Source organism: Engystomops pustulosus, chromosome 2, assembly GCF_040894005.1.
Source record: "Engystomops pustulosus chromosome 2, aEngPut4.maternal, whole genome shotgun sequence".
In the NCBI taxonomy this organism is placed as follows: domain Eukaryota; kingdom Metazoa; phylum Chordata; class Amphibia; order Anura; family Leptodactylidae; genus Engystomops; species Engystomops pustulosus.
This window is the reverse complement of record NC_092412.1, coordinates 250,939,890-250,965,790: the sequence shown is the minus strand read 5'-3', so window position 1 is coordinate 250,965,790 and position 25,901 is coordinate 250,939,890. Positions and strand designations below refer to the sequence as shown.

Genomic DNA, 25,901 nt, shown 5'->3' with positions numbered 1-25,901 from the left:
GGCCTCTCATCTCCTCCTCATATCGTGGCCTCTCATCTCCCCCTCATATTGTGACCTCTCATCTCCTCCTCATTTTGTGGCCTCTCATCTCCCCCTCATATTGTGGCCTCTCATCTTCTCCTCATATTGTGGCCTCTCATCTCCCCCTCATATTGTGGCCTCTCATCTCCCCCTCATATTGTGGCCTCTCATCTCCCCCTCATATTGTGGCCTATCATCTCCTCCTCATATTGTGGCCTCTCATCTCCCCCTCATATTGTGACCTCTCATTTCCCCCCCATATTGTGGCCTCTCATCTCCCCCTCATATTGTGACCTCTCATCTCCCCCTCATATTGTGGCCTCTCATCTCCCCCTCATATTGTGGCCTCTCATCTCCCCCTCATATTGTGGCCTCTCATCTCCCCCTCATATTGTGGCCTCTCATCTCCTCCTCATATTGTGGCCTCTCATCTCCCCCTCATATTGTGGCCGCTCATCTCCTCCGCATATTGTGGCCTCTCATCTCCTCCTCATATTGTGGCCTCTCATCTCCTCCTCATATTCTGGCCTCTCATCTCCTCCTCATATTGTGACCTCTCATCTCCTCCTCATATTGTGTCCTCTCATCTCCCCCTCATATTGTGTCCTCTCATCTCCCACTCATATTGTGTCCTCTCATCTCCCCTCATATTGTGGCCTCTCATCTCCCCCTCATATTGTGGCCTCTCATCTCCCCCTCATATTGTGACTCCTCTTCTCTCCCTCCATATTGTGGCCCACCTTATATGACCCCCATAGTTTTACTTTTCCCATTCTGGAAAGCTTGCTAGAATATTCCTTACTAAAACAAAGAAGGATTTGATGAGGCCATAGTCACTCTTTGCATTTGAAGGGTGTTTTGTAAACACAATTTTAACATAATGTTAACACTGTGTAATCAGGCCAAGCCCCTCCCTTCAACTTAAAAAACGGAATTCAAGTGCAACATGTGAACACGGCCTAAAGGAGAGTGAGACAACTAGTCATCCTATACTTACACGCCCTACTCTCTCTCTCTATGTATATATATATATATATATATATATACCTTCCATATGTGGACAATGACATCACCGTGCAGAATATGACATTGGTGACAGGTTCCCTTTAAGATTGGAATTGAATCATTTCTAACAAGTTCTGAAGAACAATTTGGAAACTCTTCAAGCAAAGATCAAGGAGCGAAAACTCAGTAAATCAGTGAAGGATAAAAGGGACAGAGACAGGACAGATCCATGTGACGAGGACACGGAGACCTGTACATACAATAGACCGGGACATACAATAGGATAGATGAAGAAGTAAAGGCTGAGGGGAGATTGGAGATGTATTCAAAATATAGGACATGTAAATCAAAACATGTGTTGGAATCTCTGATCGTGGATTTTGACTTACTGACAATTTGGGGTTGTCCCTTTTGTAACCAATGTCTCTTTCCCATTCTTCTGTAATGTCCCGCAAGACGGGTCTTTACTAAATTCTGCACCCAGTTAGCTTCCTGTGGTTGGCTGGAGAGCGTTTATGCCACCTTCAAACCCACCTTTTAAGAGCCATTGTTCCCATTATGTACCTGACATATTACTACATTGCTGCTGCCGAAGAGTTAATATATTTGTTTATGTTAAAAGTTAGATTAAACGTATCTTTCCTGAGATCAGGCAGGCTGTGATTGGCTGGTTTCCCGAGTGAGCTGAATTATATTAATACAGGCTCAGCAGTGGAGTTTGAGGTCTTTGACTAAGGCCCCTTTCACACAAACCATTTGTATGGGTAGGATACAGCCACAAGAATTTCACAGAGCAATACATATGAATGGACGTATTGCACACCGTACCGTGCCATACACTGGAAAAAGACTTGTGTGACATCACATAACCAGGGATAAAACGAGCCGTGCACCTGTGTGACATCACATGACCAGGGATATAACGAGCCGTGCACCTGTGTGACATCACATAACCAGGGATAAAACGAGCCGTGCACCTGTGTGACATCACATGACCAGGGATATAACGAGCCCTGCACCTGTGTGACATCACATAACCAGGGATAAAACGAGCCGTGCACCTGTGTGACATCACATGACCAGGGATATAACGAGCCCTGCACCTGTGTGACATCACATGACCAGGAATATAACGAGCCGTGCACCTGTGTGACATCACATGACCAGGGATATAACAAGCTGTGCACCTGTGTGACATCACATGACCAGGGATATAACGAGCCGTGCACCTGTGTGACATCACATGACCAGGGATATAACGAGCCGTGCACCTTTGTGACATCACATGACCAGGGATATAACGAGCCGTGCACCTGTGTGACATCACATGACCAGGGATATAACAAGCTGTGCACCTGTGTGACATCACATGACCAGGGATATAACGAGCCCTGCACCTGTGTGACATCACATGACCAGGGACTGATTTCTGTCCACATGAAGTAAACAGTGACAGCAAGCAGAGATCTAGAAAACAGTGAACACTTGATACAGAAATTATATTAGAAAATTGAAGAATTTTTCATTATACAAACAATATCAATTATTTTCCGAAGGTGGACGACCCCTTTAAGGTATAATCCAAACCCTGGGGACATGTATGTTCCCCATACCTAGAGACCAGTTCTATGAGTTGGGGGTCCTGGTGTAAATGTTACTCCCGGCCCCTCTTCTTGTTATATCCCATAGGCGGCTCCATCAATATCTAGAGGAGATCTCTGTCCCATGAGCCTCTATTCCCGGGTGGATTGGGAATTTTCCTTGAGTAATTTGGAGATATTTTGGGCGAGTTTCTGTGTGCTGTAATTTGGACGAGTCTCCGAAGTAAACAGGTTTTACTAGCAATGATAATGAAGGCGTGGAGCCTGTGATATTCTCTATATTACGGTATTATATTATCACCCTATAATAATCACCGCTGTGCCAGGCGCATTGTGATGGTATAAACTCAACCTCATTTTATCCATTTCCGGGTAATTAGCGCCGTATCATCTCCTGCTCTCATTATCTCATCACAAAATCCGAGTGAGGACCGAGGAGGCGACACGATAGACCAGAGCACCAGGTAGGTGTCCCATTATACTATATACTTTATATACAGAATATATACAGAGGGATAAAAGGAGATCAGGGGAGCAAGAAGAGTAGTGACACCCACCCCCCCCCCCATGCTTGTTACATAATACCGTCATATAGTACCCAAATAATACTGTTATATACAGCCCACATAATGCAAACAATTATACTTATAGAGTAATAGAATTCTGTTTAGTAGAGGTCCACATAATGTCACTCAATAATTACCCATTAATTATCACACCCATACAGCACATACATAATACTGCTATATAGTGCGTACATCATAATAATACTGCTATATCATCACTATGTAGTGCGTACATCATAATACTGCCCTTTACAGAACCATAGTACTGGGAGCAAATTATGCAAGAAAAAGTATTAGATGTTTAAACATCCCACATAATACTGATACATGGAGCCCACATAATACTGATACATAGAACCCACATAATACTGATACATGGAGCCCACATAATACTGATACATGGAGCCCACATAATACTGATACATAGAACCCACATAATACTGATACATGGAGCCCACATAATACTGATGCATAGAGCCCACATAATACTGATACATGGAGCCCACATAATACTGATACATAGAGCCCACATAATACTGATACATGGAGCCCACATAATACTGATACATAGAACCCACATAATACTGATACATAGAGCCCACATAATACTGATACATGGAGCCCACATAATACTGATGCATAGAGCCCACATAATACTGATACATAGAACCCACATAATACTGATACATAGAGCCCACATAATACTGATACATGGAGCCCACATAATACTGATACATAGTGCCCACATAATACTGATACACGGAGCCCACATAATACTAATACACGGAGCCCACATAATACTAATACACGGAGCCCACATAGTACTAATACACGGAGCCCACATAATACTGATACAAAGAACCCACATAATACTGATACATAGTGCCCACATAATACTGATACATGGAGCCCACATCATCCTGATACATAGTGCCCACATAATACTGATACATGGAGCCCACATAATACTGATACATAGTGCCCACATAGTACTAATACACGGAGCCCACATAATACTGATACAAAGAACCCACATAATACTGATACATAGAGCCCACATAATACTGATACATGGAGCCCACATAATACTGATACATGGAGCCCACAAAATACTGATACATGGAGCCCACATAATACTGATGCATAGAGCCCACATAATACTGATACATGGAGCCCACATAATACTGATACATAGAGCCCACATAATACTGATACATGGAGCCCACATAATACTGATACATAGAACCCACATAATACTGATACATAGAGCCCACATAATACTGATACACGGAGCCCACATAATACTAATACACGGAGCCCACATAATACTAATACACGGAGCCCACATAATACTAATACACGGAGCCCACATAATACTGATACATAGAACCCACATAATACTGATACATAGAGCCCACATAATACTGATACATAGAACCCACATAATACTGATACATAGAGCCCACATAATACTGATACACGGAGCCCACATAATACTAATACACGGAGCCCACATAATACTAATACACGGAGCCCACATAATACTGATACATGGAGCCCACATAATACTGACACATAGAGCCCACATAATACTGATACATGGAGCCCACATAATACTGACACATAGAGCCCACATAATACTGATACATAGTGCCCACATAATACTAATAAATGGAGCCCACATAATACTGATACATAGTGCCCACATAATACTGATACATAGAGCCCACATAATACTGATACATGGAGCCCACATAATACTGATACATAGAGCCCACATAATACTAATACATGGAGCACACATAATACTAATACACGGAGCCCACATAATACTGATACATAGTGCCCACATAATCCTGATACATGGAGCCCACATAATACTGATACATAGAGCCCACATAATACTGATACACGGAGCCCACATAATACTAATACACGGAGCCCACATAATACTAATACACGGAGCCCACATAATACTGATACATGGAGCCCACATAATACTGACACATAGAGCCCACATAATACTGATACATGGAGCCCACATAATACTGACACATAGAGCCCACATAATACTGATACATAGTGCCCACATAATACTAATAAATGGAGCCCACATAATACTGATACATAGTGCCCACATAATACTGATACATAGAGCCCACATAATACTGATACATGGAGCCCACATAATACTGATACATAGAGCCCACATAATACTAATACATGGAGCACACATAATACTAATACACGGAGCCCACATAATACTGATACATAGTGCCCACATAATCCTGATACATGGAGCCCACATAATACTGATACATAGAGCCCACATAATACTGATACATGAAGCCCACATAATACTAATACATGGAGCCCACATAATACTGATACATGGAGCCCACATAATACTAATACACGGAGCACACATAATACTAATACACGGAGCCCACATAATACTAATACATAGAGCCCACATAATACTAATAAATGGAGCCCACATAATACTAATACACGGAGCCCACATAATACTGATACATAGTGCCCACATAATCCTGATACATGGAGCCCACATAATACTGATACATGGAGCCCACATAATACTGATACATAGAGACCACATAATACTAATAGATGGAGCCCACATAATACTAATAAATAGAGCCCACATAATACTGATACACGGAGCCCACATGCTTTTCAGCGCAGCAGCACCACCTGGTGGACGGCGGAGGAACTACCTTATTAAATCCCGGGCGGACCCGAATCCAGCGCAGAGAACGCGCCGCTGGATCGCGAATGGACCGGGTAAGTAAATCTGCCCCATAATGTTGTCTCATATTCTCATAAATTGTGATGCTGCTGTTTGATCCTATCATCGTCATCTTATATACAAAGTCCAAGGTGAATAGGACTGCAGAGAAGCCTGGAGCTCAGTATCTGGTGTTTGCCAGATAACAGACGGGAGAAGGATGGGTTAGTAAAGAGAGAGTTGAAATTTCATGCAGTAAGCGAGAGATGAGCGAGCACTAAAATGCTCGGGTACTCGTTATTCGAGACAAACTTTTCCCGATGCTCGAGTGCTCGTCTCCAATAACGAGCCCCATTGAAGTCAATGGGAGACTCGAGCATTTTTCAAGGGGACCAAGGCTCGGCATTTTATTGAGAAAGAATGTCTTCTGATAAGTTAGCAGATGTATGGAAACATCTGCAATCTCTTTTTCACTGAAGAAGAGATTTGCCTTGACTCGAGCATTTTCTCGAGCGGGCGAATTACTTGTCCATGCAACGAGCCATTTCGAGTACCCTAATACTCGAACGAGCATCAAGCTCGGACCAGTACACTCGCTCATCTCTAGTTTTAACATTGCAGGTTGGGTGTTAGTCTGATAGTCTGGAGCAGAGCATTCCAGAGAATTGGTGCAGCTCTAGAGAAGTCTTGGAGATGTGAGTGAGAGGTTCAAATTAAGGTAGAGATTGATCTAAGATCACTGGCAGATCGAAGAGCACGAGAAGGGCGATAGACTGAGATGAGATAAGAGACGTAGGGAGGTGCAGCATTATGCAGAGCTTTGTGGATGAGGGTTGGATATTCGGATGGATATGGGCAACCAGTGCAGTGACCGGCACAGACTGGAGGCATCTGTGTAGCGTTTGTTCTGAAAGACGAGCCTGGCTGCTGCATGCAGAATAGATTGCAGAGGAGAGAGTTTAGTGAGTGGAAGATGATTAGTAGGGAGGTACAGGAGTCTAGTCGAGGGTGAATCAGAGCGACAATTAATGTTTTAGAGGTGAAATGGGCGGATTCCGGAGATGTTTCTGAGATACAGGAGATTGAATATACAGTGTGAAGGAGACGTCAGAGTCCAGCACAACCCTTAGTGTAATAGAGATCCCACAAACAGAGATGGAGAGGTCGGGGTTGGGTCGGTTAGTAGATGGTGGAAAGACAAGAAGTTCAGACTTAGAAAGATTAAGTTTCAGGCAGAGAGAGGACATGATGTTAGAGACAGCAGAGAGACAAGAAGAGAGAGGACATGATGTTAGAGACAGCAGAGAGACAAGAAGAGAGAGGACATGATGTTAGAGACAGCAGAGAGACAAGAAGACAGAGGACATGATGTTAGAGACAGCAGAGAGACAGTCACTAGTGTTCTGCAGTAAGGCAGGGGGGATGTTACGTGCAGAAGTATATAGCCGGGTGTCATCAGCAAAGATAATACTGAAAACCAAATCTGCTGATGGTTTGTCCTATGGGGGCAGTATAGAGGGAGAAGAGAAGAGGACCCAGGACTGAGTCCTGAGGACCCCGACACTGAGAGGAGAGGACCTAGGACTGAGCCCTGAGGAACCCCGACACAGAGAGGAGAGGACCTAGGACTGAGCCCTGAGGAACCCAACACTGAGAGGAGAGGACCCAGGACTGAGCCCTGAGGACCCCGACACTGAGAGGAGAGGACCCAGGACTGAGTCCTGAGGAACCCGACACTGAGAGGAGAGGACCTAGGACTGAGCCCTGAGGAACCCCGACACTGAGAGGAGAGGACCTAGGACTGAGCCCTGAGGACCCCGACACTGAGAGGAGAGGACCCAGGACTGAGCCCTGAGGACACTGAGAGGAGAGGACCCAGGACTGAGCCCTGAGGAACCCCGACACTGAGAGGAGAGGACCTAGAACTGAGCCCTGAGGAACCCCGACACTGAGAGGAGAGGACCCAGGACTGAGCCCTGAGGAACCCCGACACTGAGAGGAGAGGACCTAGGACTGAGCCCTGAGGAACCCCGACACTGAGAGGAGAGGACCTAGGACTGAGCCCTGAGGAACCCCGACACTGAGAGGAGAGGACCTAGAACTGAACCCTGAGGAACCCCGACACTGAGAGGAGAGGACCTAGGACTGAGCCCTGAGGAACCCCGACACTGAGAGGAGAGGACCTAGGACTGAGCCCTGAGGAACCCTGACACAGAGAGGAGAGGACCTAGGACTGAGCCCTGAGGAACCCCGACACAGAGATGAGAGGACCTAGGACTGAGCCCTGAGGAACCCCGACACAGAGAGGAGAGGACCTAGGACTGAGCCCTGAGCCCCCAACACTGAGAGGAGAGGACCCAGGACTGAGCCCTGAGCCCCCGACACTGAGAGGAGAGGACCCAGGACTGAGCCCTGAGGAACCCCGACACTGAGAGGAGAGGACCCAGGACTGAGCCCTGAGGACCCCGACACTGAGAGGAGAGGACCCAGGACTGAGCCCTGAGGACACTGAGAGGAGAGGACCTAGGACTGAGCCCTGAGGAACCTGACACTGAGAGGAGAGGACCCAGGACTGAGCCCTGAGGACACTGAGAGGAGAGGACCTAGGACTGAGCCCTGAGGAACCTGACACTGAGAGGAGAGGACCCAGGACTGAGCCCTGAGGACACTGAGAGGAGAGGACCTAGGACTGAGCCCTGAGGACACTGAGAGGAAGATGAGAAGAGAAAGATCCAGAGAAGGAGACACTGAAAGTGCGGTCAGAGAGAGAGGAAGAAAACCACGAGAGTGCAGTGTCCTTCAGACCAATGGAGTGAAGCCCCTGAGGAGGAGCTGGTGGTCCACAGTATGGAATGCTGCCGATAGATCCAGGAGAATGAGGAGAGAATAGTCACCTTTGGATTTTGCAGTGAGGAGATCATTGGAGACTTTAGAAAGAGCAGTTTCAGTGGAATACATAGAGCGGAAACCAGATTGTAAGATTGCAGGGGGTCAAGGAGGGAGTTAGCTGAGAGATAGCGGGTTATAGAGAATAGACCGGGCGCTCCAGGAGTTTGGAGATGAAAGGGAGGTTAGAGACTGGTCGGTAGTTAGGAGCACTGGATGGGTCCAGGGAAGGTTTCTTTAGTAATGGGGTAATAACAGCTTGGAAGATGAGGGGACGACACCAGAAGAGAGAGAGAGAGGTTGAAGGTGTTAGTGAGGTAAGAAGTGACTGCTGGGGAGAGAGACTGTACCAGATGTGAGGGGATGGGGGTCACCGGTGCAGGTAGTGGGGCGAGGGGATGGGGTCACTGGTGCAGGTAGTGGGGTGAGGGGATGGGGTCACTGATGCAGGTAGTGGGGCGAGGGGATGGGGTCACTGATGCAGGTAGTGGGGCGAGGGGATGGGGTCACTGGTGCAGGTAGTGGGGCGAGGGGATGGGGTCACTGGTGCAGGTAGTGGGGCGAGGGGATGGGGTCACTGGTGCAGGTAGTGGGGCGAGCAGAGGAAAGGAGCCTGGACACCTCTTACTCTGTGGCTGATTCCAAGGAAGAGGGGTAAAATCCTGGAGGAAAGGGGATAAGCGGAGCCAACATAACACTGACACAAAGGGGCTCATTTACTAAAGGTCCGAATCACGCACTTTCGTTGGGTTTCCCGAATATTTCTGGGAAATATATTGCGCCGAATTGTCCCGTGAATTTGGTGCACCCGATTGGATTGTGTCACATCGGCACCGGCTTTCACGCAGCAGAAATCGGGGGGTGTGGCCGTCGGACAACCCAACAGATTCGGAAAAACAGCGGAATTTAAAAAACGAAATGTGTCGCAAGATCAAGCAGTCACATGCACCAGGAAGAAGAAGGTGAACTCCGGCGGACCTTGGCGCAGCAGCAACACCTGTAGGAAATCGGACGCACGATCTTAGTGAATCAGGCCGGACCCGAATCCTCGTCGGAGAACGCACCGTGGGATCGCGACAGGACCGGGTAAGTAAATCTGCCCCTTAGTGTTCACATAATACTGATACATAGATGCCCAAATAATCAAGAATACAAATATAACTCCCTTGGTAATTGATGCTGATGTCATGATTTTGACTTTTCCTGCTTTCAAAAGTTATGCCTAAATTAAAAAAAAAAAATCCTGCCACCTCAGGGGATAATCCTAGGATGGAAAATCCCATTAGTGATCCATGCCGCCATTTTCTTCAGTTTCTGGCAATTAGTGATGTCTCATCCTCTATTCTTGTCCTGACATTGTGACACCGGGTATTGCACGTACTTATTTATATACTATACTGGTATCTACAGACTCACTGACAGGAGCCAGTAATCCGGGAGGATCCCCGCGCCACCTGGTTACTATTTAAGACGCTGTCACATGGTGTCCAGACTATACTGCCATATGCAGCCAACATAATGTAACCAAATTGTGCCAATCATATGCAATAATCCATATGACACTGCCATATACAGACCACAAAATATGGCCGTATAGAACTCAAATAATTCACGATCCAAATATCATTCACATATAAAGCTCATCTACTACTGCCATATACAGCTAACATAATACCGCCATATGTGGCTATAATAACACAGGATCCAAATAATATTTTCATATAAATCCTCATAATACCATATGTATCCCGTATATAAGGTCTAGATAATTTCACAGTAAGTCCCTAATTCACAAATACTAATATATACCCGTATAATCCTCATATAATACTGCATTATACATCCCAAATAATATAACCAGCAGTGCACAGATAATTACAGATCCAAATATTACTCCCTTAAAGAGATCCTGTCGCCAGGTTTTACCCCACAATACTCCAAGTACCTGAGGTCGGGCATAAAATGTACTTTCTAGAGTTCCCTCTCTTATGTGAAATCTCTCCCCTTTACCTAGAATAGAAATCTCCTCCAAAGTCAGGCAAATATGACTCTTCTCACCTCGTTTTCACATGAGATGAGTCAAGTTTAGTGGCGCTTCAGAAGCCCCTATTTTAATAAATTATAATAATTCCCTTATTTATATAGTGCCTACAGATTGCGCTGCACAGAGCTTCCCAAATCAGTCCCTGTCCCCAATCTAATGTATGTTTTGGAGTGTGGGAAGAAACCGGAGGACCCGACGGAAACCCGCGCAAACACGGTTCTCTTTCTGTTCTATAGCGATGTTTTAGAGTTTTCTATAATAAACTTTGCATTTTAATTATTACCAACTGCTGATACATATATTCTGTTCTATAGCACATTTTTTTGTATCATATTAAAGATAAGAATCTCATCTTTCAGATCACATCAGGCTTATGGCTTTGGGAGCTACAGAACCGGAGATACAGGCAGCTAAAAATATAGTTAAAAATGCCAGCAGCCGATAAAGATCCAGTTTACACCTATTTTTAAATGACTTGTATTTCCTGTTCTGTAGCTCACAGAACCATAAGCCTCATGGTCTGAAAGATGAGATTCTTATCTTGAATATGACTCCAGCAGCAGGTTTTTAGGTGCAATAGAACCAAAGAAATGACCATCTCCCTGGAAACACTAAACTTGACTCATCTCACGTGAAAATGGAATGAAAAGAGTCATTTTCACCTGACTTTGGAGGAGATTTTTAATGGGTAAAGGGGTGATATGTCACATAAAAGTAGGAATTCTAAAAAGGACATTTCATCCCCTACCTGAGAGGGCTGGGTGTTTGGTGGGGTAAAACCTGGTGACAGGTTCCCTTTAAGGAGCCGCATATTACTCTGCCATATACAGCCCACATAATATCGCCATCTAGAGGTCACACTAATTAAGTGCAGTCCCAATGTCTTAGCGACAAGAAGAATGGACACAGCCCCTTTGTCAATTTATTTAAATCCAGATATTGTTAGCTCCGATCATTACCTGTACTATTTGTGTATGATTTTGTAATTTTTCGTTATGTTTCTCCCCCAGGTTATCAGTATAACAATGTTTCTGCAAGTGCTTGTAGTCCTCAGCCTCCCCATCATCTCCGGGGCTGCATTGTGTAAGTATATAAGTTGTCTTCTCACTCGGGTCCTTAAAGGGATCCTCCAGTCCAATGTAAACTTTCCACCTTACATCACCGCTGTACAGTAAACACACTCCCTGCCCTCTTTTCAAAAAAGTTGAGGCTTCTGTTTGTCCATTTTGGGGTCAAGTTTACATGTCATAAAAGGGCGACCACAGATTTTCTATATTTATAGTGTGAAAGTCCAAGACACACCCCCTTGGGTGGAGCCTAGGGGACTAAAGGACCTTTGGTGATGTCACGACTATGTAATCATCTATATCCAACCCATGAGGTTGTTCACATGATCATGACATCATCAAAGGTCCTTTAGCTTATTAAGATCCACCCATAGGGGGTGTGTCTAGGACCTTCACACTGTGAACATTCAACATCTCCACCAGTCATTTTGTGAGATACAAACAGGTCCCCAAAATGGACAATTGTAGGAAATAGCCTTCAAAATTAGTGTGGTGGGCGGGTTTACTGTACATTGACTATTTATAGATAAATTTAGACATCGGACTGGGGAATCACTTTAAGTAACCACGATGGGGGTTCCATATTTTACAATGAGACCCCAATTTGTCTGGTAAAATGTACATCTGAATGGTGAAACGTGGTCTACTAACAGGAAGTGTCGTCTGAAGCTTGTCATGACTTCCTGCTAACCCTTGATTTTCATTTGTCCAAGGCTCGGGACACTGGTCCAATCATAATCTTGACCCAGTGTCTAATCCTCATCCTCGGTCGTGGTCTTTAAGTCTGACAATGACCTCATTTTTTGCTGTTGGTTCCTACTTAGAGATGAGTAAAACAAATTGGACAGAAAAATTAGATTTTGTTACTAATCTGAATTTCCGTGTAAATTGTGGTAACGAAGTCTTGAGATCAGAAGGCCGTAGAAGCTGTGGTCAACCTCCTGGGGCACTTTCCAGTATGGGCTGGCACTTTCTTCTGGTCGGGGCAAAATTTGTACCAAGACTGAAAAACTCTTAAAAAGTAGCCACCCTCTTTGAGCCCTGACTCGGCCTGGGTAGACCCTAGGGTGGTGAACCAGAGCTGCGTCTCCTAGGGTGCATCCACTTGGTGGCATCTTTCCTGGAAGTTATGGAGTGGTAGGACCAGTCTTGCCATGGAGCCCAAGAATGGCCCATGTTCTCCGGTTAAGTCTATGCTTGGGTTGTCCCATTAACACTGAGTATGGACATGGAGAGAATGGAGCAGTTTCAGTTTCATGGAAGCCGTAATTGACTTCCTGGAACATTTTCCGGCATAACCCGGTTGTGGCAGAATTTGTGCAAAGACTTGGAGGCACTAAAAAAGTAGCTGCCCTCCTGCAGCCCAGACCCGTCCTGAACTGGTCATCATGGTGGCGGAGAACCAAAGCTTCAATTCCCAGGGAGCATCTGCCAGGGAGCTACTTCCCTGGAAGTCTTGGAGAGGGTGGACTAGTATGGCTGAGAAGCTCTGGAATTGCCCAATTTCTCCCGTCAAGGTAATGGGGAAGTTTCAGGGGTTCATGGTAAGACTGGGGGGGTAGTGGAAGCCATCGTCGTCCTCTTGGTTCCACAACAGACTGATTGTTGAGACATTTTCTCACATCTCTAGACCTAACGATTCTCGATTGACCTCTTTTTTCTCGATTGACCTCTGTTTCTTACGGCCTGACCCTGACCGATCTACTATGTAGTGTGGAAGCTTCCGTGCTTGGTCCTTCTTGCCATGGTCTACTCTTCTTCTGCTCTCTTTTTAATGTCCTGGTTATTGGCTGCCGGTGGCACTTTGGTCGGGCAGTTACAGTCGAGCCTAAGGGGCAACCTGGATCCTTTCTTGCTAAGTCCAACCTCTCTAGCCAGGGGCACCACCAAAAGGGCTTCCATAGTGGGTCGGTGTTGGATTATGAGAAGATCTTTATTTAATGATGTGTATTTCATTTCCAGCTGAGGCCCAGTGCAACGTGCCACCAGAGAAGAGGACGGACTGCGGGAGACCAGAGATAAGTAGTGATGAGTGTGTCAAACGTGGCTGCTGCTTCGACCCCAGTATCTACGAAGTGATCTGGTGCTTCCAACCTCTGCAGACTGCGACCACAGCAGCCACATCGGCGCAAAGTACCACACCGGCCCAAAGTAACGTAACTGTGACGACACAAAATGCTACGTCAGCACAAGCAGAAAACGGTGAGTGATCCAATATTGTTTTCATATCTGTATCTATTTTTAGGTAATCGATAGAGACGCAGCTTCAGGCCACCATCAGAGGTCAATATGTGGGCACCATACTACAGACGTGCCTATAGCGTAGTGTCTGTACATGCTCCCTCTCAGAAGGACTTATATGATCACCCTAAAACATAAATAGACTATTAAACTACTTTTCACCCTATCCCACTTCCTGACCAGGGGTGCACCAGCCAAAGGGGAGTTGAGTCTCTCGCCTCAGACAGCACCACCTGCAGTAAATTAGGGGCCAGTCGTACACTACAAAGCAGGACCTGACACCTATTGTAAAAAATGGGTGTAAGAAACTGCATGGAGAACCCACCTACTAAAATAAGTTTCTATATTTCTATTGCATGGGGAGAGAGGGCGCCATCCTCAGGCAGCAGAGAGATCAGCTTCATCCCCTGTCCCTGACCGAGGTCTGATAGTCTCTAAGGAGTTAACAGCTGGATACTGCAAAGGGAAAAGTATAATATCATAATCCAGGACTTCGCCTACTGAGCACCACTCCCAGGGCAGAGGGAATAATGTTATGTCAACTGTTTGGAAATCTGCAATTTGTGCCATAAGCAGCTGGCACCGGGCCACGGAGATTTACAGGAAGGGCGCGGGGCCAGCAGACACCGCTCAGGGATCCGGAAGAAGAGATCGCTGGACTGTGACAGTGCTGAGCCCCCATGGGGGGAGAGTCATGTCATGCTGCATGGGGGGAGAGTCATGTCATGCTGCATGGGGGGGGAGAGTCATGTCATGCTGCATGGGGGGAGAGTCATGTCATGCTGCATGGGGGGAGAGTCATGTCATGCTGCATGGGGGGAGAGTCATGTCATGCTGCATGGGGGGAGAGTCATGTCATGCTGCATGGGGGGGGGAGTCATGTCATGCTGCATGGGGGGAGAGTCATGTCATGCTGCATGGGGGGAGAGTCATGTCATGCTGCATGAGGAGTAGAGTCATATCATGCTGCATGGGGGGGGAGTCATGTCATGCTGCATTGGGGGGGGAGAGTCATGTCATGCTGCATGGGGGGAGAGTCATGTCATGCTGCATGAGGAGTAGAGTCATATCATGCTGCATGGGGGGGGGGGAGAGTCATGTCATGCTGCTTGGGGGGGAAAGTCATGTCATGCTGCATTGGGGGGGAGAGTCATGTCATGCTGCATAAAGCCTTAGTGTGCTTCTGGTTCAGTAGTACAGCAGTCACTCAGAGCAGTGGAGAGGACATGCCCCCAGTGCATTTAGCTCATGAAACATAAATTCATTTTTCACAGTGATTTCTTCTCTACTTTGACAATACACATGGTTTGATACTTACCATCTCATACCATTGGGAGTTGGGGAACCTAATGTAAAAATACTTTGGAGCTACCACACCCCATTTTGTATAAACCACAACCTCTTGTAATTTAGGCCCTCACCATCCCTGTTGCACCCCTTTTTGTGTGACATACAGTAAAAAAATGAGAGCCCAGCAGTGATTCTGAGAGATTTGGCCTCCTACCTGGGACTTTTGGAGCTCTTGGACCTTCTTCTTCTCCAGAGTAGTATGGCTGGTGGTCCCTGTCTGGACCAGAGCCATGATGGCCGCTCTAACTGGAGCTTTATTGCACCTCGGTGGCCCTAAATCTTAGGTTAGAGCACCTTACCCCATTGACTAGCGACCTATGGTGCTGTAAGCTGATGATCTGAAGACCTCCTCGTGATGGAAACGTTCCTCCTTATATTCTCTGGACATGTATGTAACACGTCTGATGACTTCTCCCATTATTACCCTTCTAGGCACCCAGAGCACTGGGAATCCTATGGACATAGAATTGGCGGCCGAGCCTATGGCCACCGAGACCACAAGCAACTCCACTGAGAAGACCACCCCAGCGAGCGGCTGCGGACCTCTGTGGAGCTGGAGTCACCCCGGTTCTATCAGCCTGATGTCTCTGATACTCACTGTCATCGTCACCTTCTCTAAAATCTGAATATAACACAATAATGGGGATAATACAAATACAGGAAAATTCTAATACTCCAATACTCCAGCATCCAATCAAATTCCAGAACACTACATAACACGACACATTGTACATAATACTCACCTCCCACCTCTCCACCAATAATGTGATAATAACATGTATAAGGATATACGTTGTTACTAATTCAATGGATCTACAATAAAATGTGAAGCCAAATAATTTGGGTGGAATGCTGCTACCGTTCTGTGGATTCTCCATGGTAACAGACTACAAGTAAACGCTGTGTAGTCTGACCCTCCCTTCTATTCTTCTTCTACTTTCGACAACTTACTTCTGCCTTGCAGAGCTGGGGTCCTGGGGTCAAGTCCCATCCAGGTCAACATCTGCAAAGACTTTGTATGTTCTCTCTGTGTTTGTGTGGGTTTCCTCCGGGTCCTCCGGTTTTCTCCCACACTCCAAAACATTCTGGTAGGCTGATTAGATTGTGAGCCCCATTGGCGACAGGGACAGATTTGCCAAACTTTGTGCAGCGCTGCGTAATCTGTGTGCGCTATATAGATAAAGAATCATTATGATTATCCTGTAGATATAAGGAAGGATCTGGGGACAGTTGCAACAAAACGTTACTTTAGGTTCAGACTACGGAGAGTTTTCTTGTAGTCTGTTGCCAGGGAACCCGTCCTGTTAGAAAATGGTCAGGACTGGAAGAGAAGATGGTGGGGAAACGTGGCAGTGTGTTTTATGCGCCTCCACAGGTGAAATAGTGAATGACACTCTCCGTGGGAGGTCACTTTTTGGTCAGACCACGCCCCTTTTCTTTTCATTAACCTTGTACATTCACAACTCATATATTAAGGATCAGGGACTTGATCTGCAGTGTAATATGAAAGACGCAAGCTGTATACTCATAGTAGAGGAACACCAAGTATACAGCTAGAGGGACAGGGATTATCAAGGTAAGGCATCTATAACCAAAGTGCTGCAAGCCCAGAATGTATACAGCGGTGGATGACTTGTGTCTTAAGTGTATATCGATAAAGATATAGATACTTTCTATCATTGAGGTTAAATATGTAATCCTGGCTGCAAGGATCAACCACCAGGTGGAGCTAACCGTATACAGAAGTATACACTTATTGCAATATTCAGTAACTTTCTCTTAATAAATATATGAGCATGGCGTGACATTCACATATGGGAGGGGCTGTGACAACCACTTTTTGTCTTGTTATATGGGCGGGGATAAGACATTTATTCATTTACCTATTATATGGGCATGGCTGTGAAAGTCACTAATATACCATTAAATATGGGGGGGCTGTGACAACTACTCATTTAACTATAATATGGGTGGGGCTGTGACAACTGCTCATTTAACTATAATATGGGTGGGGCTGTGACAACTGCTCATTTAACTATAATATGGGTGGGGCTGTGACAACTGCTCTTTTACCTGTTATATGGGTGGGGCTGTGACACATATTCATTTACTTTTTTATATGGGTGGGGCTGTGAAAGCTACTCATTTACCTTTTATGTGGGGGCGGGGCTGTGACAACTACTCATTTACCTATTAGGTGGACGGGATGTGTCAACTGCTCATTTAACTATGATATGGGAGGGGCTTTGAAAGCCACTAATTTACCGTTAGATATGGGAGGGGCTATGACAACTGCTCATTTACCATTAAATACGGGCGGGGCTGTGACAACTACTCATTTTCCTATTATATGGGCGGGGCAATGACAACTACTCATTTAACTATAATATGGGTGGGGCTGTGACAACTCCTTGTTTCCCTATTATATGGGCGGGGTTATGACAACTACTCATTCACCTATTATATGGGCGGAGCTGTGACAACCACTCTTTTAACTATAATATGGGAGGGGCTAAGACAACTACTCATTTACCTATTATATGGGCGGGGCTGTGACAACCACTCTTTTAACTATAATATGGGAGGGGCTATGACAACTACTCATTTACCTATTATATGGGCGGGGCTGTGACAACCACTCTTCCATATTACAGATTGGGCTGGAATCCATCCTATGTATGATATCTGTTGTATAGATGTGCACCTCCTGTACAAGGGGTAGGATGGACGTGAGTCCAGTCGGTGACCACAGCGCCCCCTGTGGTAGCGGCTCAGCTTATGGACCCCGTTGGACAATTTTAGGCCCTATTACAATTGGCGCCTGTTCACATGACCCTTCTGAGTGGTCTCCATGTCTGTGATCCTTCTGATTGGTCTCCATGTCTGTGACCCTTCTGAGTGGTCTCCATGTCTGTGATCCTTCTCAGTGGTCTCCATGTCTGTGACCCTTCTCAGTGGTCTCCATGTCTGTGACCCTTCTCAGTGGTCTCCATGTCTGTGATCCTTCTGAGTGGTCTCCATGTCTGTGACCCTTCTGAGTGGTCTCCATGTCTGTGATCCTTCTGAGTGGTCTCCATGTCTGTGATCCTTCTGAGTGGTCTCCATGTCTGTGATCCTTCGGAGTGGTCTCCATGTCTGTGATCCTTCGGAGTGGTCTCCATGTCTGTGACCCTTCTGAGTGGTCTCCATGTCTGTGATCCTTCTGAGTGGTCTCCATGTCTGTGACCCTTCTGAGTGGTCTCCATGTCTGTGACCCTTCTGAGTGGTCTCCATGTCTGTGACCCTTCTGAGTGGTCTCCATGTCTGTGACCCTTCTGAGTGGTCTCCATGTCTGTGACCCTTCTGAGTGGTCTCCATGTCTGTGACCCATCTGAGAGGTCTCCATGTCTGTGATCCTTCTGAGTGGTCTCCATGTCTGTGACCCTTCTGAGTGGTCTCCATGTCTGTGATCCTTCTGAGTGGTCTCCATGTCTGTGACCCTTCTGAGTGGTCTCCATGTCTGTGACCCTTTTGAGTGGTCTCCATGTCTGTGACCCTTTTGAGTGGTCTCCATGTCTGTGATCCTTCTGAGTGGTCTCCATGTCTGTGATCCTTCTGAGTGGTCTCCATGTCTGTGATCCTTCTGAGTGGTCTCCATGTCTGTGACCCTTCTGAGTGGTCTCCATGTCTGTGACCCTTTTGAGTGGTCTCCATGTCTGTGACCCTTTTGAGTGGTCTCCATGTCTGTGACCCTTCTGAGTGGTCTCCATGTCTGTGACCCTTCTGAGTGGTCTCCATGTCTGTGACCCTTCTCAGTGGTCTCCATGTCTGTGATCCTTCTGAGTGGTCTCCATGTCTGTGATCCTTCTGAGTGGTCTCCATGTCTGTGACCCTTCTGAGTGGTCTCCATGTCTGTGATCCTTCTGAGTGGTCTCCATGTCTGTGATCCTTCGGAGTGGTCTCCATGTCTGTGATCCTTCGGAGTGGTCTCCATGTCTGTGATCCTTCGGAGTGGTCTCCATGTCTGTGACCCTTCTGAGTGGTCTCCATGTCTGTGATCCTTCTGAGTGGTCTCCATGTCTGTGATCCTTCGGAGTGGTCTCCATGTCTGTGATCCTTCGGAGTGGTCTCCATGTCTGTGACCCTTCTGAGTGGTCTCCATGTCTGTGATCCTTCTGAGTGGTCTCCATGTCTGTGACCCTTCTGAGTGGTCTCCATGTCTGTGATCCTTCTGAGTGGTCTCCATGTCTGTGATCCTTCTGAGTGGTCTCCATGTCTGTGATCCTTCTGAGTGGTCTCCATGTTTGTGATCCTTCTGAGTGGTCTCCATGTCTGTGACCCTTCTGAGTGGTCTCCATGTCTGTGACACTTCTGAGTGGTCTCCATGTTTGTGATCCTTCAGCTTTCACACTTTCTATTTGCCTTCCGTGTTATTTTTCGTGTTATAAATATTGGAGGCTGAGAACATAATCTGTCTGCAAAGAGCAGGGAAGACAAATGGAGAGGAGGATTATGTGGGAATCTAGCGGCTCCCTTAGTACACACAACCCATTAATAATACAAATATCAGGGATATATATAAGTGTGCGCCGCAGAGCTGACACTCCGATTAGCAGACAGCATGACCATGTCTCTGCACGTGTTCTCAGTCTTCGCCCTCGCCCTCCTCTCCCTGCAGCTTCTCCTTGCTGAGGCCGGTCCTGTCCTGGGTAAGTGCCATACATTACTGATGAGAGACGTTAGGAATGGAGCCTGACCTGTGCTGCATTCATATCTATGGGGCTTAAAGGGATTTTCCACACTAAAAATATTTAAAGGGAATCATCAGAATGGATCTAAGGGTTTTAACCCAAGCTGCTGTGTGCCCCCTGATACAGGATCCATTCTCCATTTTGCTGGTAATTGCTTATTTTTGTGAAAAAAGAACATTTTAACATTTGCAAACGAGTCTCAGGGGCTCCAGTGTAGGTCACAGAATCCCCTTCTGGCTCCGTCGGCTGTCACCAGCCAGGAGAAGGGAAGAGGCGTGCATAAGTGCCGAAGGAAGGTGTGAACAATTAGCAGCCAACGGAGCCAGAAGTGGCTTCGGTTTTGTAGACAGGAGCCCCTGAGGCTCATTTGCATAGTTTTAAAGGTCCTTTTTCATAAGCTATTAACAGCTAAATGAAGGACAGATCCTGTTTCAGGGGAAACACACCAGGATGTGAGAATTCTTGGGTAAAACCACTAAATTCATGTGGTTGATTTCCTCTAAACTATATGCATAGAATAGGTTCTTTATATGAGATTGGTGGGGGTCCAAACCCAGACCCCAACAGATAAAGAGACAGGAATCACACAGTGCCGCTCTCTGTGTTGTGGTCAGACCAGGTTACTGCAGCTCACTTCTCATGCATCTGGGGAAACGGGGCTGAGATGTTGTTACTTAGTTCAGCCACTACACAGAGAATGGAGCTGTTTACTTCCAGAGAGCAGCTGATCTATGGGGGTCCTGGGTGTTGGACCCCCCACCATTAAATAGAGGGCCCATTCTCATAGGATGTAATAGAATCCAGGCTAAATCATTGAAGGTCTTAATGGTTGGACCCCAGTAATGAGATAATCTGCAGGTAGGGTGTTTGTGTTTCCTTATTGCTAAATCCCTTTGAGCTCTTGGTAGCTCCAGATCCCCTGTAGACCCTTTAAAATCTGTAAGAAGTTTTAGACGGGGGAAGGGGGGGCAAGTTATAGACTTGGGTTTCTTTCCTGTCTAGAGATGCATAGAGATGATGAGGGTCTCGTAGCATCAAAATGGGTCCTTTACTTAGGACCAGGTTTGGCCTTCAAGCCAGTAGAGTGTCCAGGTGAAGGCCCCTCTTCCATGAACGTTGAGGTTGACTCTTAGTATCCAAAGCAACACATATGTTCTGGATTTGAGGTGGACAACGTTTGATGTATGTAGCTCATTGGTCCTTGAGATTACCGGTTCCTGTTTTTCTCCTCAGATGAAGCTCAGTGCACTTTGGCACCAAGTGAGAGGACCGACTGTGGTTTCAGGGGCATCACTCAGCAGGAATGTATCAGGAAGGGATGCTGCTTCGATTCAAGGATCCGTGAGGTCATTTGGTGTTACCATGTCCCCGAAGCGGTGGAAATAGTAGATCCTCAGGTCCAAGAAGAAGTCGCTGAACCTCAAGTTATTGAAGAGGTTCCTGAGCCTCAGGGACAAGAAGAGGTCAACGAGCCTCAAGGACAAGAGGAGGTCGACGAGCCTCAAGGACAGGAAGAGGTCAACGAGCCTCAAGGACAAGAGGAGGTCGACGAGCCTCAAGGACAAGAAGAGGTCAACGAGCCTCAAGGACAAGAGGAGGTCGACGAGCCTCAAGGACAGGAAGAGGTCAACGAGCCTCAAGGACAAGAGGAGGTCGACGAGCCTCAAGGACAAGAAGAGGTCAACGAGCCTCAGGGACAGGAAGAGGTCAACGAGCCTCAAGGACAGGAAGAGGTCAACGAGCCTCAGGGACAGGAAGAGGTCAACGAGCCTCAAGGACAGGAAGAGGTCAACGAGCCTCAAGGACAAGAGGAGGTCGACGAGCCTCAGGGACAGGAAGAGGTCAACGAGCCTCAAGGACAAGAAGAAGTCAACGAGCCTCAGGGACAGGAAGAGGTCAACGAGCAGGGACAAGAATCAAACTATGAGGAGGAAAGTAAGTTCTTCTTAGGTATTACCGAAATGTGGCCTTGCCAGCAATCCTAAATTCACTGGAAATGTCCAATTATTTAGTAAACAATCCTGGTAAAATCAGGTTTCTTCCTGCCCAAAAAAGGAGAGAAGTTTAGGTAAATCTGTAGAATACACTATTATGGGGGCATTGTCTATATTTTGCACCATTTAAGATATTGTAGTAAACTTTGAAGTATTATCAATGAAGAAATCTGCTCCGTCCCATATTTTGCCCCTTTTTCTCCCGTGTTGAGCAGTGTTTCTGGAAGTCTATACACAGCATAGGGGAGGAGGCTAAAGATTATCTCTTTACATGCCTATAAAATGTTTTACCTGTAGATTCCGTTCTGTAGGGAGATGAGACTATGCAGTGGCTGTCTGTAAGGAGATAAGCCTAACCTGTGATGTAAGAAAATAAGTCTATGAAGTGAGGATCTGTGAGGAGCTTATACTATCCTGTCTTTAAGGAAATCGGTAGTTCATGTGACTGTCAATAAGGAGATAAAACAATTCAATGGCTGTACAGTCTTTTTAGTGACTGTCTATAAGGTGATAAGACTATGCATTCATTGTCTATAAGAAAAGGAGTTAAGTCATTAGAAACTTTAGCAGCTTCTCCTTATCTACCATGTGAGAGGGAAAGCCAGTTTACACTGCTAAAACTAAGAAAGTAGGGAAAACCAGGACAAATAGAAACATTTTTAATTAAATATATCAAAACTTTATTTTTATCATTTGTATATTTGCAATTAATTTTAAAATGGTTTTATCTTGAACTCATTGATTCTTCTTGTTTCTTACAGTTTGTGTTGATTGAAGATCCTTCCATAGATGAATCGACAGAAGTAGAAATAAGTTGCACAGTCCTCCCCAAGTCCCCCTTACCAAGTCCATCATTTCTTCTACCTTTGTGACAGCGTTTCTTTTAAATAAAAAAACATCTTGAGCTTCCGATAATGTTATTGTTTTGCTTGTATTACTTTTAAAAAACAATAAAAAGCAGCCATGCATCATCTTGTATATAGAGGTATGGAGCATGATGGTATAACCTGGGTATAATGATATATATACAGCCGGTATAACCTGGGGATCTCCTGTATATAATGATATATGTACAGCCGGTATAACCTGGTGATCTCCTGTATATAATGATATGTGTACAGCTGGTATAACCTGGGGATCTCCTGTATATAATGATATATGTACAGCCGGTATAACCTAGGGATCTCCTGTATATAATGATATATGTACAGCTGGTATAACCTGGTGATCTCCTGTATATAATGATATATGTACAGCCGGTATAACCTGGGGGTCTCCTGTATATAATGATATATGTACAGCCGGTATAACCTGGGGATCTCCTGTATATAATGATATATGTACAGCTGGTATAACCTGGTGATCTCCTGTATATAATGATATATATACAGCCGGTATAACCTGGGGATCTCCTGTATATAATGATATATGTACAGCCGGTATAACCTGGGGATCTCCTGTATATAATGATATATGTACAGCCGGTATAACCTGGGGATCTCTTGTATATAATGATATATGTACAGCCGGTATAACCTGGGCATCTCCTGTATATAATGATATATGTACAGCTGGTATAACCTGGGGATCTCCTGTATATAATGATATATGTACAGCCGGTATAACCTGGGGGTCTCCTGTATATAATGATATATGTACAGCCGGTATAACCTGGGGATCTCCTGTATATAATGATATATGTACAGCCGCTATAACCTGGGGATCCCCTGTATATAATGATATATGTACAGCTGGTATAACCTGGGGATCTCCTGTATATAATGATATATGTACAGCCGCTATAACCTGGGGATCCCCTGTATATAATGATATATGTACAGCTGGTATAACCTGGGGATCTCCTGTATATAATGATATATGTACAGCTGGTATAACCTGGGGATCTCCTGTATATAATGATATATGTACAGCCGGTATAACCTGGGGATCTCCTGTATATAATGATATATGTACAGCCGGTATAACCTGGGGATCTCCTGTATATAATGATATATGTACAGCTGGTATAACCTGGGGATCTCCTGTATATAATGATATATGTACAGCTGATATAACCTGGGGATCTCCTGTATATAATGATATATGTACAGCTGGTATAACCTGGGGATCTCCTGTATATAATGATATATGTACAGCCGGTATAACCTGGGGATCTCCTGTATATAATGATATATGTACAGCCGGTATAACCTGGGGATCTCCTGTATATAATGATATATGTACAGCCGGTATAACCTGGGGATCTCCTGTATATAATGATATATGTACAGCTGGTATAACCTGGTGATCTCCTGTATATAATGATATATGTACAGCCGGTATAACCTGGGGGTCTCCTGTATATAATGATATATGTACAGCCGGTATAACCTGGGGATCTCCTGTATATAATGATATATGTACAGCCGCTATAACCTGGGGATCCCCTGTATATAATGATATATGTACAGCTGGTATAACCTGGGGATCTCCTGTATATAATGATATATGTACAGCCGCTATAACCTGGGGATCCCCTGTATATAATGATATATGTACAGCTGGTATAACCTGGGGATCTCCTGTATATAATGATATATGTACAGCTGGTATAACCTGGGGATCTCCTGTATATAATGATATATGTACAGCCGGTATAACCTGGGGATCTCCTGTATATAATGATATATGTACAGCCGGTATAACCTGGGGATCTCCTGTATATAATGATATATGTACAGCTGGTATAACCTGGGGATCTCCTGTATATAATGATATATGTACAGCTGATATAACCTGGGGATCTCCTGTATATAATGATATATGTACAGCTGATATAACCTGGGGATCTCCTGTATATAATGATATATGTACAGCTGGTATAACCTGGGGATCTCCTGTATATAATGATATATGTACAGCTGGTATAACCTGGGGATCTCCTGTATACAGGGCCGGATTAAGGTTGGTGGGGGCCCCTGGGCGCAAAATCTGGTGGAGGCCCCCAGTAAGTGTAGCATACACACACACGTCCTCCTGCTTCCTTTTCACTATCCCAGCAGTAACACAGCTACATGCAGCTGCCTCATCCCCAGTAACACAGCTACATACAGCCGCCTCGCCCCCAGTAACACTGCTACATACAGCCGCCTCGCCCCCAGAAACACTGCTACATACAGCCGCCTTGCCCCCAGTAACACCGCTACATACAGCTGCCTCATCCCCAGTAACACAGCTACATACAGCCGCCTCGCCCCCAGTAACACAGCTACATACAGCCGCCTCATCCCCAGTAACACAGCTACATACAGCCGCCTCGCCCCCAGTAACACAGCTACATACAGCCGCCTCATCCCCAGTAACACAGCTACATACAGCCGCCTCATCCCCAGTAACACAGCTACATACAGCCGCCTCGCCCCCAGTAACACTGCTACATACAGCCGCCTCATCCCCAGTAACACAGCTACATACAGCCGCCTCGCCCCCAGTAACACAGCTACATACAGCCGCCTCACCCCCAGTAACACAGCTACATACAGCCGCCTCATCCCCAGTAACACAGCTACATACAGCCGCCTCATCCCCAGTAACACAGCTACATACAGCCGCCTCATCCCCAGTAACACAGCTACATACAGCCGCCT

The 25,901-nt window shown here is 45.7% G+C and overlaps 1 protein-coding gene across 1 annotated transcript; it reads left to right on the top strand.

The window, feature by feature from the left end:
- The first annotated feature begins 3,025 nt into the window (after window positions 1–3,025).
- Window positions 3,026–23,163, top strand: LOC140117106 (uncharacterized). Its single transcript, XM_072133540.1, has 7 exons — window positions 3,026–3,091; window positions 11,883–11,955; window positions 13,902–14,141; window positions 15,963–16,153; window positions 20,092–20,218; window positions 21,494–22,195; window positions 23,016–23,163. The coding sequence occupies exons 2-7, from the start codon at window positions 11,898–11,900 to the stop codon at window positions 23,027–23,029; spliced, it is 1,332 nt and encodes a 443-aa protein (XP_071989641.1). The 5' UTR covers window positions 3,026–3,091; window positions 11,883–11,897; the 3' UTR covers window positions 23,030–23,163.
- The last annotated feature ends 2,738 nt before the right edge of the window (window positions 23,164–25,901 follow it).

Bases quoted from the DNA above. Each gene is read 5' to 3' on its own strand.
- LOC140117106 (XM_072133540.1), top strand. From the start codon at position 11,898: ATGTTTCTGCAAGTGCTTGTAGTCCTCAGCCTCCCCATCATCTCCGGG. The intron at 16,154-20,091 runs TGAATATAACAC...GGATATATATAA, and splicing joins TCGTCACCTTCTCTAAAATC to GTGTGCGCCGCAGAGCTGAC. The intron at 20,219-21,493 runs GTAAGTGCCATA...TTTTCTCCTCAG, and splicing joins TGAGGCCGGTCCTGTCCTGG to ATGAAGCTCAGTGCACTTTG.